The sequence below is a fragment of the Meles meles genome, chromosome 1 (genome assembly GCF_922984935.1).
Source record: "Meles meles chromosome 1, mMelMel3.1 paternal haplotype, whole genome shotgun sequence".
In the NCBI taxonomy this organism is placed as follows: domain Eukaryota; kingdom Metazoa; phylum Chordata; class Mammalia; order Carnivora; family Mustelidae; genus Meles; species Meles meles.
The window spans coordinates 144,278,299-144,293,229 of NC_060066.1; the positions used below are offsets into that span (position 1 = coordinate 144,278,299).

General features: G+C 33.4%; 1 protein-coding gene across 1 annotated transcript in view; it reads left to right on the forward strand.

Annotated features, from left to right (window-relative positions):
* Positions 1-14,931, forward strand: part of COL24A1 (collagen type XXIV alpha 1 chain) — a 395,306-nt gene that overhangs the window by 298,751 nt on the left and 81,624 nt on the right. Inside the window, exons 40-44 of the mRNA XM_045980771.1 lie at positions 560-667; positions 3,621-3,674; positions 3,931-3,984; positions 4,599-4,655; positions 13,783-13,836. Of these exons, the coding sequence (XP_045836727.1) occupies positions 560-667; positions 3,621-3,674; positions 3,931-3,984; positions 4,599-4,655; positions 13,783-13,836 (327 nt within the window). The remainder of the gene's footprint in view (positions 1-559; positions 668-3,620; positions 3,675-3,930; positions 3,985-4,598; positions 4,656-13,782; positions 13,837-14,931) is intronic.

Below are 14,931 nucleotides of genomic sequence, written 5' to 3' on the forward strand. Positions count from 1 at the left end.
TTCATTGTCCATGCACCACACCCAGTGTTCCATGCAATACTTGCCCCCCTCATTACCCACCACCAGGCTCACCCATATCTCCACCCTCCTCCCCACCAAAATGCTCGGTTGTTTCTCAGAGTCCACAGTCTCGCATGGTTCTCCTCCCCCTCCAATTTCCCCCAATTTGCTTTTCCTTTCTTTCCCCTAATGTCCTCCATGTTATTCCTTATTCTCCACCAGTAAGTAAAACCATATATCGCCAAACTGTGGAAAGAGCCAAGATGCCCTTCAATAGACGAACAGATAAAGAAGATGTGATTCATATGTACCAAAATTGTTTTTTAAATGTTTTTTCTCCTAAATTACTTGAAGTTATATCTTTAGGATAACCTAGGTAGTGATGGTTTGTTATTGTCAGTGATGGTCTCTACTACTATTAAGTTAAAGCAAAGTTATCTTTACAGAATTTTGCTTACGGAATATCGTCTGGTGTCATTCCAGGTATATGATATACTTAATTCATCTAAGTAAAAATTTGTTTTTTCTCACTTTTCTCTCTTACTAATGATATCCACAGGGTGATAAAGGACAAATAGGGCCCACAGGAGAAATTGGAAGCAGAGGTGCTCCTGGACAAATGGGGGAAAGTGGTCCTAAGGGTGCCAGAGGAACTAGAGGTGCTGTGGTTAGTATCTGATTTGTTTCCAGACCTAAGTTCACTGTGGATGGAAAAGAAATGTATCCATGTCCTTAAAGTTCCATCCCTTGATTAATTTTACAGAGAAAGCAATAGTTCCATTGAAAATAATCTACCTCCATGGGCTGCAGAGAATTGTAAGCATTCCACAGTACTTAAATGGCTTAGTGGTTTCTGGACACGGGAAAGGGAAAGGGGAAAAAAAAACACAAAATGGAAATAAAATATGAAATGGAGTTTTAAAAATATCAGATTATAACTCCTAACCTGAGTAAGAAAGTTTATATGCTTTGCGCTTAAAAATCAGAATTTAATATCTGTATAAAACTACACTGTCAGGATTGGCAGATTGCTTTGAAAAGTAGGTTTATTTAAAAATGAGTTTTCTTTATTAGCTTGGGTTCCACATGCTTATCTGGAGATTTTTTTTTAACCAGTTGCGATCAATATCTGTAACATCTAATATTTAATCTTTTGCATGCATTTTATATGATGTTGGAAACAAGGGTAGCATGGTTACTTCTGAACCTATAATAGCAAAATTGTATTGCTAATATATTTGGACCTGTTCAGAAAGTCCTAGCAGAAGAGATGCAGAATATTTGTGACTTAGTGTTTCGTGTTTTTACTGTTTCATAAGTTTGTCTACAAAATGCATGTATATTTCCTACTCTCCATTAAATTTCACAAATGCTAGACTTTTACCAAGGCCTTCTTGAGAGCATTATATAATCCATCTGTTGTCTCAGAACAAAGTTCTGAGAAAGTTTGTCTCAGGCTCATTTTATATATTCATCATACTACTTAGTAAGAAGTCTTTCTTACTTCCTTTTATTTAAATCACTAGTATTTCTCTGTTTTTGGCTTATATATTTAAAAACTTTATATAATGTGATTAATTTTTAATGAACATCAGAATTAATCTGGAGTCTTGCCATCAAAGTTGGCTCCTACTTTGGATTTTTTCTAAAAAGAATATTCACTTTTTAAATGTTGACACATATTTAACCTTCCCAGAGGTTCCGTCAAAGTCACTCCCCCACCACCAGTACTTCCCGTTAATCCTTTTGATGTTTGAGTCTGATAAATGAAAAAGTGTGTCTCATTTTCTTTCTATTTACATTTCCCTGATTGCAGTTAAGTAATTAGTATTTTTTTTTCTAGAATTGCCTTTTCATGTGCACGTTACATGATTTATATTGGGTTGTTTTTTTCTTATTGACCTGCACTAATGCCTTATATATTTTAGATAATATATTTTGTTAAATGTGTTATGAGATATATTACAAATACATTTCCCTGTCATTTATCTTTTAATATTGTTTGTGATATTTTTTGCTGGACAGAAGGTTAATTGCATAATCAAATTTATCAGTTTTTTACTCTACAGTTGTAGGTTTTATTTCTTCATAAGAAATCCCTTTCTACCTAAATTATATAAAATACTCTTCCATATCCTTTTTTAAATACTTTTATGGCTTTATTTTTAACCCCTAACTTATATGAAGTTTATTTCTTTGCTATGAAATAAGTTGTAAAGAACTGATTTTCTCTTTTCCAACTGGATATTCAGTTGTCTCAAAATCATTTAATAAACAGTCCATCTATTTCCCCCTTTTCTGAAATACTACCCTTACTATAAACTAAACTCTCAAATATTTATCGGCCTATTTTCATTCTCTCTGTTTTCCTATGTCCATCTGTTATTCTATTCTTAAGTCCAATACCACACCATTTAAATTACTATACTATTACAGTATTTTTTGAGATCTCTCAGGGCAAGTACTCCGTAATTCATTTTTCTAAAAAGTTCGGCTCTTCCTATAATTCTCTCTTCCATGTGAACTTTAAACTCAGCTCTTCAAGTTCCTTTAATATTGAATCTTTCAGTAGAGAAGCACTATATGTCTTTCCATTTACTATATCTTCTTACATATGCTTTAATAAAGTTTTATTTCCTTCATTCTGTTATTACCTCTATCTCATTAGGTTTTTTGTTAGTTTCTTATGGATTTTGTGATTTATAATGCAGTCCTTTCTTCCATTATATCTTCTTATAGATGCTGTATAAGATATCTATTTACTTTAATATTTTTACTTTATATCCACTTTAATGCTAGGTGATTCTCATGGTTCTTTGGCTAAATAATCATATTTAGAACTTCTGGTCAGTCTGATATTTGGTTAGGCATATCCCTATTCTTTTCTCATCTCCTGTTTAGTTTCAAACACAAATAGGAGAGTTGGTGTAGAAACTTTTTAATAGTATGAACCATAAGATATTTTTAGGATTATTATTTTTGCTCTTTTCAGTTGTCTGAGTCACATTTTCAGTATTTTATGGCATTTACTAATTAGTCTTTAATTTATATAGTATCCTCATCTGCAAAATATTGATAAGGAAAACAATAATGGGATGATTATTGCACATAAGTTGTCAATCACTTCTATTTTAACAACTTTGACCAGAGCTGAAACTTTGTTCATCAAAGCATCTGAAACTATCAATGAATATGTTTTCCTTGATCCCATCATGACAATATCAAAAACTACCAGGCTATATTCTAATATTCAGTGATGCACACTTACCATAAACTTTGACAGGTACAAACTACATTTCCAAGAACTTACTAGAAACTTATTGGATTCTAATAACTGAAAATATTTTTCTTAATATGATTAAGAATATACATACCAGAAGTAAACTACAGGGACATTTTTTTAGTGGGAATTTTGTGGTTCAGAAGAAAAATAAAAGAATGCTGTTTTTTGTTTTCCCATTTCATACTAAGTAAAATATTATACCTCGCAAAATCTAAATTTTAAGTAGCAAGAGTACTAAATAAATAAATCAATAAACAAACAAATAAATAATAAGAGTGTAAGTTTAATGGTTGAAACAGTTGTTTGTTTTCTCTCTAATATTTATTTTGTTTTTTAGGGGCATTTTGGATTGATGGGACCTGATGGAGAACCAGGAATTCCAGGATATAGGGTAATCATTTCTAATTGGAAATTAAAATGTGTGTATTACATGAAAATGGTTATATAAAGATGTCATCCTGATGATGCCAATTAAAATGAAATCTCACTGATAAACCTTTCTAATATATTTAGGCCTCAGCCCCCTAGAAAGTGAATCTTGTTTTTCTTTCAGAATATTGCAGTATCTAATAGCATGGCCTTGGTGGTGTTAGGTAGAACATGCACAAATGATGTGGAGAATGTCTGCTTACTTGTCCTTTTGTTAGGGCCATCAGGGTCAACCAGGACTTTCTGGCTTGCCAGGACCTAAAGGAGAAAAGGTATGTGTATATATTGACTTTTCAATCCTAGAATTAAATATTAAATTTTTGTATTCTTTCTGAAAATATGCATGGAAACATTTTCAAGGAATAAAAGAAACACTTTTCAACTTGGGAAGTATTGCAAATTCTAGAAGATAAATAATAAAGGGCAAAAATGTAGATGTCATTAAATTTCTTCAATTGGTTGTTTCAAGATATGTTAAAGCACTTTGCAATCTGTAAAGCTCGGTAAACTAAAATTAATTACTTATCAAAACAAACTGTGAGACTACAGATTAAATGACTAACTAGTACATTTATACTTAAATTTTTTATAGATTAAGAATAACTACAATAGTACTCCTGTTGATTTACAATATCATTGGAAATCTGAAACTTTGAGCAAATTCCTAAACTGCTTTTTATGTAATTAAAGCAGATTGACTCTTCTTAGGACCTATAGGAATCACAACTGTATAAAATAGCCTGGGCTAAGTTTTATAGGTAAAAGATTTCCATTTAAATAGATAAAGATTTTATATTTCATAACATATTAGACAACAATAGCCTGCATATTTCAAAGGTTATTTTATTAATTTGGTTTTGTTTATAAATCATTATCTTCATTACAGGGTTATCCAGGAGAAGATAGCACGGTATTGGGACCACCTGGGCCTCGAGGTGAACCAGTAGGTCTTTTTCTAAAATTATTTTGATGTTTCAAGATAAAATACAGTGAAGATAATAGATTCACAGCACCAGTCACATCTTTTCAAGAGGTTTTATTTTGTTAGTTTTGTAACATGATTTTATAGCCATACACTATTTGTAGCTGTATAATCTAAATGCAAAATCTATTTACATTGAGGTCAAGATCCTTAGCATAATATATAGTCTTTAATACTGTGACTTTCCAAATCTAACTTTCAGCATTAAATGTATTATAACAACGTTTTGCAGAGATTATAAAAATACTATATACCCTAGACATTTTAGGGCAGATATTTCTTCAATCATCAAATTCAGATTTATTTCTAAGTGTTAAAAAAATCTGATCTGTGTACATTTTTACAGTAATTTACATGCAGTTGCCAAATGATTTAAGTTTTAACATTGTCTAACTCGTTATTAGAACAAATATTCTTAAAGATCCCGAATCTACAATTTTCTGATTCAGCATTTTACAAGATAACTAAACACTATTTTGAAAAGTAGCTATTATAGTTTTGATTATCAAAATAACCACTTCTGTATTCATGTTTGACTACAAAAAAATCTTAGAGGACATATGTAAATTAAATAGGTAAAATAAAAATGGTCAGTTTATAGAAATAAATATAATTGGTTAGGGCACCTAGGTCGCTCAGTTGGTTAAGTGACTGCCTTCAGCTCAGGTCATGATCTTGGAGTCCCAGGATCGAGTCCGACATCAGGCTCCTTGTTCAGCGGGTAGTCTGCTTCTCCCTCTGATCTTCTCCCCTGTCATGCTCTCTCTCTCGCTTGCTCTCTCTCAAGTAAATAAATAAAATCTTTTAAAAATATATTTAAAAAATAAATATAATTGGTTAAATTTTCCATTTTCCACAGATAAGATTAAAAAAAATCCTAAAGCAGAAGGATCACATTATGTAGTCATTTCTGGTATTTTGATCTGGCTGTTTGGAGATGATTGAAAGTTATATTTTATTTTAGAAATAAGAAAGATTTTAGAATTATTTTGATTAAATCAAGCTGTCTCATACAGAGTCTCATATTACCTCTAAGAATATATAAGGTTTTTATCAAATAGGCTCTAGTCTTGCTAAAGCCCTCAGGGGGAAAGTATGGAAATAATATAAAAACTTAAAGCAAAGGGGAAAATATGGGCAAATGGTATATAACAGTGCTTGTTTTCCTCAGATTCAGGTATGCCAGGGTCAAAGAATGTCACTGAAATATAACAAATATCTTAAAAGTCTAACATAAAATGCATCATAGTATCTAGTAGACATAAGACAGATGTGAACCTAAACCAAGAATATTCTAAATCACTAATGCAGAGCCAGAGATTATTGTCTTTACATTATGTCAAATATCCTTATTCACATAGGAATAAGTTAAAATTTATCAATTAGTGGTCCATTATCAATTTTATGGTTTTGCCAAACATTTCGAGTTTCTTTCCTGATACACAAAAACTGCTTTTTCAAGTGTATTTTAGACTAAAAATTTGAACAGTTTATCATATCAAAGATATTATATTAGGAATGTTTGGCAAAAATTAAAAGTGTAAGTTTATTAGTTTTGCCACTATCTTAAGGATTAAAATAAATACATTTTTATTAAGTTAATTTATATTGTAAAAATTTAGAAGTTCAGGGGTAACTGGGTGGCTCCATCAGTTAAGTGTCTGACTCTTGATTTTGGCTCAGGCCATTATCTCAGGGTCATGAGATCAAGCCCCATGTCAGACTTCCTGCTCAGTGGGGAGTCTGCTTCTCTTTCTCTCCCTCTCCCTCTACCCCTTTACCACCCCCCACCCTCTAACACATGCTCTCTCTCCCTCTCTCTTTCTCTGTCTAAAAATAAATAAATCTTTTGGACATTGGGGAGGGGAGGCGAACCATAAGAGACTATGGACTCTGAAAAACAACCTGAGGGTTTTGAAGGGTCAGGGGTGGGAGGTTGGGGGAACAGGTGGTGGGTAATGGGGAGGGCACGTTTTGCATGGAGCACTGGGTGTTGTGCAAAAAGAATGAATACTGTTACGCTGAAAAAATAAATAAAATGGAAAAAAAAATTTAGAAGTTCACAGATTAAGGAATAAACAATAGAATTTCTGATAAAGAATAATAAAGTAATATTAGCTGTTGGATACTTTTTAAAAAGATTTTATTTATTTAGAGAGAGACAGCAGGGAGAGGGGCAGCAGGAAAGGGAGAGAGAATCTCAAGCAGTCTCTGCACTGAGCACAGAGCTCCACATGGGGCTTACTCTCACTAACCAACCACTAACCAACACTCAACCAACTGATCCACCCAGGTGCCCCAGCTATTAAATACTTTTAAAAAGATCATTAAACAGGGGGCGCCTGGGTGGCTCAGTGGGTTAAAGCCTCTGCCTTCGGCTCAGGTCATGATCTCAGGGTCCTGGGATCGAGCCCCGCATCGGGCTCTCTGCTCCACAGGGAGCCTGCTTACTCCTCTCTCTCTCTCTGCCTGCCTCTCTGCCTACTTGTGATTTCTCTCTGCCAAATAAATAAAATATTTAAAAAAAAAAGATCATTAAACAGTGTCTCCCAAAGCAGCTCCCACCCTGCCACACCCAGCAGGGTATCCTTGGCCAGGCCTGGCATTCTCCAAAGTAGTTATTGTCCTAATACACCAAATAAGTGGCTTTAGCCTGAACCAGCACCCTTCCAGAGTGGCTCCTGACAAGGACAGGGGCAAGACCCACCGAAAAATGTGCCTGTAACAGTTGTAGTCTGACCTCACAACCAGGGGCTACCCCACCCACAACAATGTGGCCAGTCATTGCAGCCATCTGGGCCAGGGGTCAGCTCCACTTACCAACATGCCAGCAATAGTTGGGCCAAGCCACAATAGGAGGGCACAGAAAGCCTACACAGGGCACCTCTGGAGTATGCAGCTCTGGTGAGCAGGGGTAGTGTGCTTCTCAGGCCCAACAGACAACTTATACATGAAATCACTCCGTCAAGACCATGAGACATAGCTGATCTATGTAATACATAGAAACAAACAAAATAAGTCTGGCCTAACAAGAATACAGAGGAGTATGTTCTGAGCAAAAGAACAAGACAAATCAGAAAAAGAACCAAATGAAACAGAGATAAGAAATCTGCCTGATAAGGAGTTCAAAGTAGTGGTCATAAAGATGCTCACCAAACTTGACAGAAGAATAGATGAACAGTGAGAACTTCAACAAAGACATTAGAAAGTATTTTTTTTTTAAAAAACCCAAGGAGAGGGGCGCCTGGGTGGCTCAGTGGATTAAGCCGCTGCCTTCGGCTCAGGTCATGATCTCAGGGTCCTGGGATCGAGCCCTGCATCGGGCTCTCTGCTCCGCAGGGAGCCTGCTTCCTCCTCTCTCTCTGCCTGCCTCTCTGCCTAATTGTGATCTCTCTCTCTGTCAAATAAATAAATAAATAAATAAATAAATAAATAAATAAATTTAAAAAAAAAACCAAGGAGAATGGAAGAATACAGTAACTGAAATGAAAAAATACACTCGATGGAACAATGGCAGATTAAAGGATACAGACAGATCAGCATTCTGGAGGACAAGGTAGTAAAAGTCATCCAAACTGAATAGCAAAAAGAAAAAAGTTGGAAAAAAAAAAAGAATAGTTTAGGGAACCTCTGGGAATATATCAAGCATACAAAATCAACATAAGTCTTATAAAATAGACCTTACAATAAAGAGTGTAACAAGACAAAAGGAAGAAATAATAGATGAAAATGTTCCAAACCTGGGGAAAGAAACAAACATCTAGCTGCAGGGTGCACAGAGAGCTCTAAAAGAGCTCTCTAAAAGAGATGAACCCAAAGAGGTCCATACCAACAGAAAATAAGATGTCAAAATTAGATATAAAGAGAGAATCTTAAAACAGCAGGAGTAAAGCACTACATTAACCACTACATTAACACCCATAGGACCATCAGGTCTTTTTTCAGCAGAAACTTTGCAGGCCAGAAAGGAGCAGACTGATATACTCAAAGCACTGAAAGGAAAAAAAAAAAAAAAAAAAAAAAAAAAAAAAAAAAAAAAAAAAAAACTATGGCCAAGAATACACTTCCTGGCAAGATTATCATTCAGAATTAAAGAGATAAGGAGTTTCAGAGGCAAATGAAAGTTAAAGGAATCCATCACCTTTTAAACTGGACTTATGAGAAAGGTTAAAGGGACTTCTTTAAGTGGAAAAGAAAACACCATAACTAGAGATCTAAAAATTATGAAAGAAAAAGCAAACATATAGTAAAGAGAGTGGTTCAACCATTTATAAAGCTGGTAGGAACGTTAAAAGACAAAAGTAGTAAAAACAGGGCACCTGGGTGCTCCAGTTAGTTAAGTGTCTGATTTTTTTTTTTAAATTTTGGCTCAGGTCATGATCTCATGGTCATGAGATTGAGCCCTGTGTTGGGCTCCATGTTAGGTATGGAGCATGCTTAATATCCTTTCTCTCTCCATTTCCCTCTGGCTCCCCCTCCCCCAAAAAAGATAGGAAAAACAACTGTATCTATAGTAATTACCTAAGGGATATACAAAATAAAATATGTAAATTATGACGTCAAATACACAAAATGTGGGAGGAGGAAAACAAAATGTAGGACTTTTTTGTTCTTATTCTTGAACTTAAGTGTTCTTGATGTTCTTGAACTTAATGTTCTTGAACTTAAGTGACTATCAACTTAAAATAGACTGCTAGGTACTATATTAGGTGTTAAATATGAAACTCATAGAAACTACAAACCAAAAACCTATGATAGAGTCACTAAAAAATAAGAGAGAGAAATGAATTCAAACATACCACTAAAGAAGATCATCAAATTACAAGGGAAGTGAACAAGAGAAGAATAGAAAAGAACTACAGATACAACCAGAAAACAATTAACAAAATGGCAGTAAATACATATCTTTCAATAATTACTTTAAATGTAAGTGGACTAAATGCTCCAATCAAAAGGCATAGGGTGACTAAATGGATAAGAAAAACAAGACCCATCTATGTGCCACCTAGAAGAGACTCGCTTCATACCTAAAGACACACATGGATGGAAAAGAAAATATTCCATTCAAATGGAAATGAAAAAAAACCTGGGTAGCATACTTATACCAGATAAAATAGACTTTGAAACAAAGATTGTAACATGACATAAGGAAGGACATTACATAATGATAAAAGGATCAATTCAACTAGAAGATATAACAATTGTAAATATCTATGCAACCATCTCAGGAGCACCTAAATTTATAAAACAACTATTAACAGATGTAAAGGGAAAAATCAACAGTAATACAATTAATAGTAGGGCACTTTAACCCTAACTTCTATCTATGGATGGATAATCCATAGAGAAAATCAGTAAGGAACAATAGCCTTAAAACAATGCATTAGACCAGAGGGACCTAATGAATATATACAGAACATTCCATTCAAAAACAGCAGAATACTCATTCTTCTGAAGTGCACATGGAACATTCTCTAGGTTAGTTCACATGTTGGGTCACAAAGCAAGTCAATAAATTTAAGATAGATGAAATCATATCAAGCCTCTTTTCTGATTATAATACTATAAAACTAGAAATAAAAACCATGGAAAAAAGCACAAGCACATGGAAGCTAAACAATATGCTACTAACCAAATGAGGGATCAATGAAGAATTAAAGAGGAAATCAAAAAGTACCTGAAGAAAAATGAAAATAAAAACAGTATCCCCCAGTCTACTACAAATAGTTATATGTCAATAAATTAGACAAACTAGAAGAAATAGATAAATTCCTAAACATGTATAATCTTCCAAGACCGAATCAGGAAGGAATAGAAATTTGAACAGGCCCATTACTCATAATGAGAATGACTCAGTAGTCAAAAAAACTTTCAATAAACCAAAGTCCAAAACCAGAGCTTCACAGGTGAATTCTACCAGATGTATAAAGAAGCATTAATACTTATACTTCTCAAACTACTAAAAAAAAAAAAATTAGAGGAAGGAATGCTTTCAAATTCATTCTGTGAAGCTAGCATTATCCTCATACCAAAACCAGATAAAAGGCAGTACAAAAAAAAAAAAAAAAGGAAAGAAGGAAGAAAATTACAGGCCAATATCATAGATGAATATGGAACATAGATGCAAGAACATAATGCAAAAATCCTTGACAAAATATTAGCAAACAGAATTCAACAATACATTAAGAAGGTCTTACACCACAATCAAATAAGATTTATTCCAGGGATGCAAGGATGGTTCAGTATTTCAAATCAACTTGATGCACACATTAACAAAATGCAAGATATGGTGTCTGGGTGGCTCAGTTGGTTAAGCGTCTGCCTTCAACTCAGGTCATGATCCCAGAGTCCAGGGATCAAGACCCACATCAGGCACCCTCCTCAGTGGAGGGCCTGCTTCTCCCTTTCCCTCTGCTGCTTCCCCTCCTTGTGTTCTCTCTCTTTCTGCCAAATAAATAAATAAAGTCTTTACAAAAATAAAATGGAGGATAAAAATCATATGATCCTCTCAACAGATGAAGAAAAGCATTTGACAAAATTCAACATCCACTTATGATGAAAACTCTCAATAAATACCTCAATGTAAGAAAGGGCATATAAGACAAACTTACAACTAACATCATACTCAGTGGTGAAAGCTGAAACTTTTCCTCTAACATCAGGAACAATAGAAAGATGCCTACTCTCACCACTTCTATTCGATATAGTACTAGAAAGCCTAGCCATAACAAAGAAGAAAAAGAAAGAAAAAATATCCACATAAGTAAGACAAAAGTAAAACTGTCAATATTTGCAGATGGCATTATACTATAAATGGAAAATAAATATTTCACCAAAAAGCTATTACAACTCCTAAATTAATTGAACAAAGTTTCAGGATACAAAATTAATATGCAGAAATCTATTGCATTTCCATATAGTAATAACAAACTATCAGAAGGAGAAATTAAGAAAACAATCCCACCTACAGTTGAGTCAAAAATAATAAAATCTCTAGAAATAAGTTTAACCAAGGAGGTGAAAGACCTATATTCTGAAAACTGTAAGACATTGATGAAAGAACTAGAGATGGCAAAAACAAGTGGAAATATATACCATGTTCATGGGTTAGAAGAATTAATATTGTTAAGATGTTCATACTATCCAAAGCAGCCTATAGATTCAATACAGTTCCTAGCAAAATTCCAACAGGGTTTTTCATAGAACTAGAACAAATGATCCTAAAACTTCTATGGAATGGCAAGACCCTAAATAGCCAAAACAATCTTGAGAAGGAAGAACAAAGCTGCAGGTATCATGCTGCCTTATTCAAGGCTGTGGTTATCAAAACAGTATGGTACTGGCACAAAAATACATACATAGATCAATGGAACAGAATAGAGAGCCCAGAAATAAACACACACTTCTATGATCAATTAATTTATGACAAAAGAGGCAAGAATATACAGTGGGGAAAGGATAGTCTTTTCAATAAATAATGTTGGGAAAATTGGACAATACATGCGAAAGAGTAAAACTGGACCGCCTTTCCCCACTATGTACAAAAATAAACTCAGAATGAATTAAAGGCCTAAATAGACCAGAAGTCATAAAGATTCCAAAAGAAAACAGGAGTAAACTCTTGCACATCAGTCTTAGGAATATTTTTTGGGATCAAAGGCAATAGAAACAAAAATAAACAATTGGTATTATATCAAACTAAAAAGCTATTTCACAGTAAAGAAAACCATCAAAAAAAAAAAGGCAGCCTTATAAATGGGAGAAGATATTTATAAATGATATATCTGATAAAGGATAACTATCCAAAATATACAAAGAACTCATACAATTCAACACAAATAAAACAATCTGATTTTTAAAAAATGGATAGAGGATGTGAATAAGTATTTTTCCAAAGAAGACATATAGAAGGCCAATTGACACATGAAAAGATGCTCAGCATCACTAATCAGGGAAATACAAATTGAAATCACAATAAGATTTCATCTCACAGCTATCAGAATGACTAGTATCAAAAAAAAAAAAAAAAGAAAGAATTTTGGCAAGGGTGTGCGGAGAAAAGTAACCCTCATGAACTGTTGGTGGGAATGTAAATAGGAATAGCCACTATTTAAAACAGTATGGATATTCCTTAAAAAATTAAAAATAGAAATAATGTATGGCCCAGCTATTTGACTTATAGGTATTTATCTGAAGGAAATGAAAAACATTAAAAAGATACATGCACTATATGTTCATTGCAGCATTACTTATAATAGCCAAGATATGGAAACAGCCTAAGTGTTTGCTGATAGATAAATGGATAAAGGAAGATGTAGTATGTGTACACACACACACACACAAACACACACACAATGTGATAGAACTCAGCCATAAAAAGGAGTGAAATCTTGCCATTTGCGACAATATAGGTGCACCTAGAGGGCATTATGCTAAGTGAAATAAGTTAGAAAAAAAAAATACTGTATGATTTTACTTATATTTGGAGTCTAAAAAACAAAACAGAAACAGAAACAGACTCGTAAATCACAGAACAAACTGTCCAGAGAGGACCGTGCAGAGAGGTGGCTGAAATAGGTAAAGGGGATTAAGAGTTACAAAAATAAATAAGTCATAGGAATGTAATGTAAAGTACAACATAGTGCATATGATCGATAATATTATAATAACTACATATGGTGACAGATGGTGACATATGGTGATATTCTGGTGATCACTTCATAATGTGTATAAATGTTGAATCACTATGTTGTATGCTTGAAAAATAATATAATATTGTATGTCAACTGTATTTCAAAAAATATGCCTATCCATCTGAAAATTTATATTGTTTAAGTAGACTTCATTTCTTTAATATTTTTCCTTGCAGAATCATTATGAGATTCTCTTTAAATAATTCCATGCTTATGATATTCTTGGTATTATTGAAATTCAATCTTTTGAAATTATTTAGTTGAACTAAGCAAATAATTATATATTCAGTTTCATATTTTTTGAAAAAAACATTCTGCACTAACTATATTATCTGCATTCACAAATACTTGGATCCAGCTGTGAAATTGATTATTTTTGCATATGCTCTCTATAGGGTCCTGTTGGGGAACAAGGAGAGAGAGGAGAGCCTGGAGGAGAGGGCTATAAGGTAAATACAGCATATTTCACACCCTGCTTCTAAATCGAATCAGTGTTCTCTGTGATCTTTCTCAATTTCAAATGAAAATAAGTATCACTGGGTTATTAGTAACATCTTGTGGTTTTGATCCTAGAACAAGCCTAGCTGTTTATACTTTCTGTTCCTTCTTTTTAAAATCATCTTCATCTTCTCCTATTGCTGTTTTTTTCTCATCATTCATATCTCAGCTGAAATGTTACGTCCTGAAAGACCTTCTCTAACTGTCCTTTCTATCCCTCACTTTATAACATATTTAATACTATCTACATTTTCTTACCTCTTTTTTATACATTTGTGTAAGTTTTGTTTGTTCATTGTCTATTTTTACCTAACAAAAAGTAATATCCATGAAAATAATACTCTTTTCTGACTTCTTCATCATATGCCAAATTTCTAGAACATAATGTTCCTGTTGTACAGCAGGAATTCAATGGAGTTGTCAAATGGGAGAATGAATGTCATATTCTCAAGCCTTCTGTCAATTCTTGTCCTCTTTCATTCTTAGAAGTATTTTATGAGACCAACTTCATCAGCCAAAATTATATTAGGCTAAGAGTAGAATTTATTTTGTGTCATTTTTAATAGCACATTTGTGTTTAAGATGTTGTGTATTCTTGCCTCATCTCACTTTTCTTCCTGTTTACAGTGTCAATAGCTAAACAAAATAGTCATCTGCTAGCTCTCTTCCTATAGTTTCTATGTCGTTCCTTTGCTCGCAGCATTTTGTGCCTATTCACAGTATTATCTAATCTTTATTTACATAAATCCTATCTATCTTTTATATTCTAGTTCAAACTCCTTTTTTCCCAACTCACTCTAACAGGAATATTTTCCTATTCTGTAGTCCTATAATATTTATTATTTATAAAAATCATTCAACAGAAATATTTTACCATCTTCTGTTGCTGATATTTTTGCTAATTATTGTTAAGTGCAGATCTCTTGGTTCTCCAATTTAAATATGACTTCTCTTTCTTCTACAATGTTTTGAGCTTTTTACGTAATTGTATATAATATGTATATAACCATAGTTCATTTTTAATAATGAAGTGATGGGTTATTTGA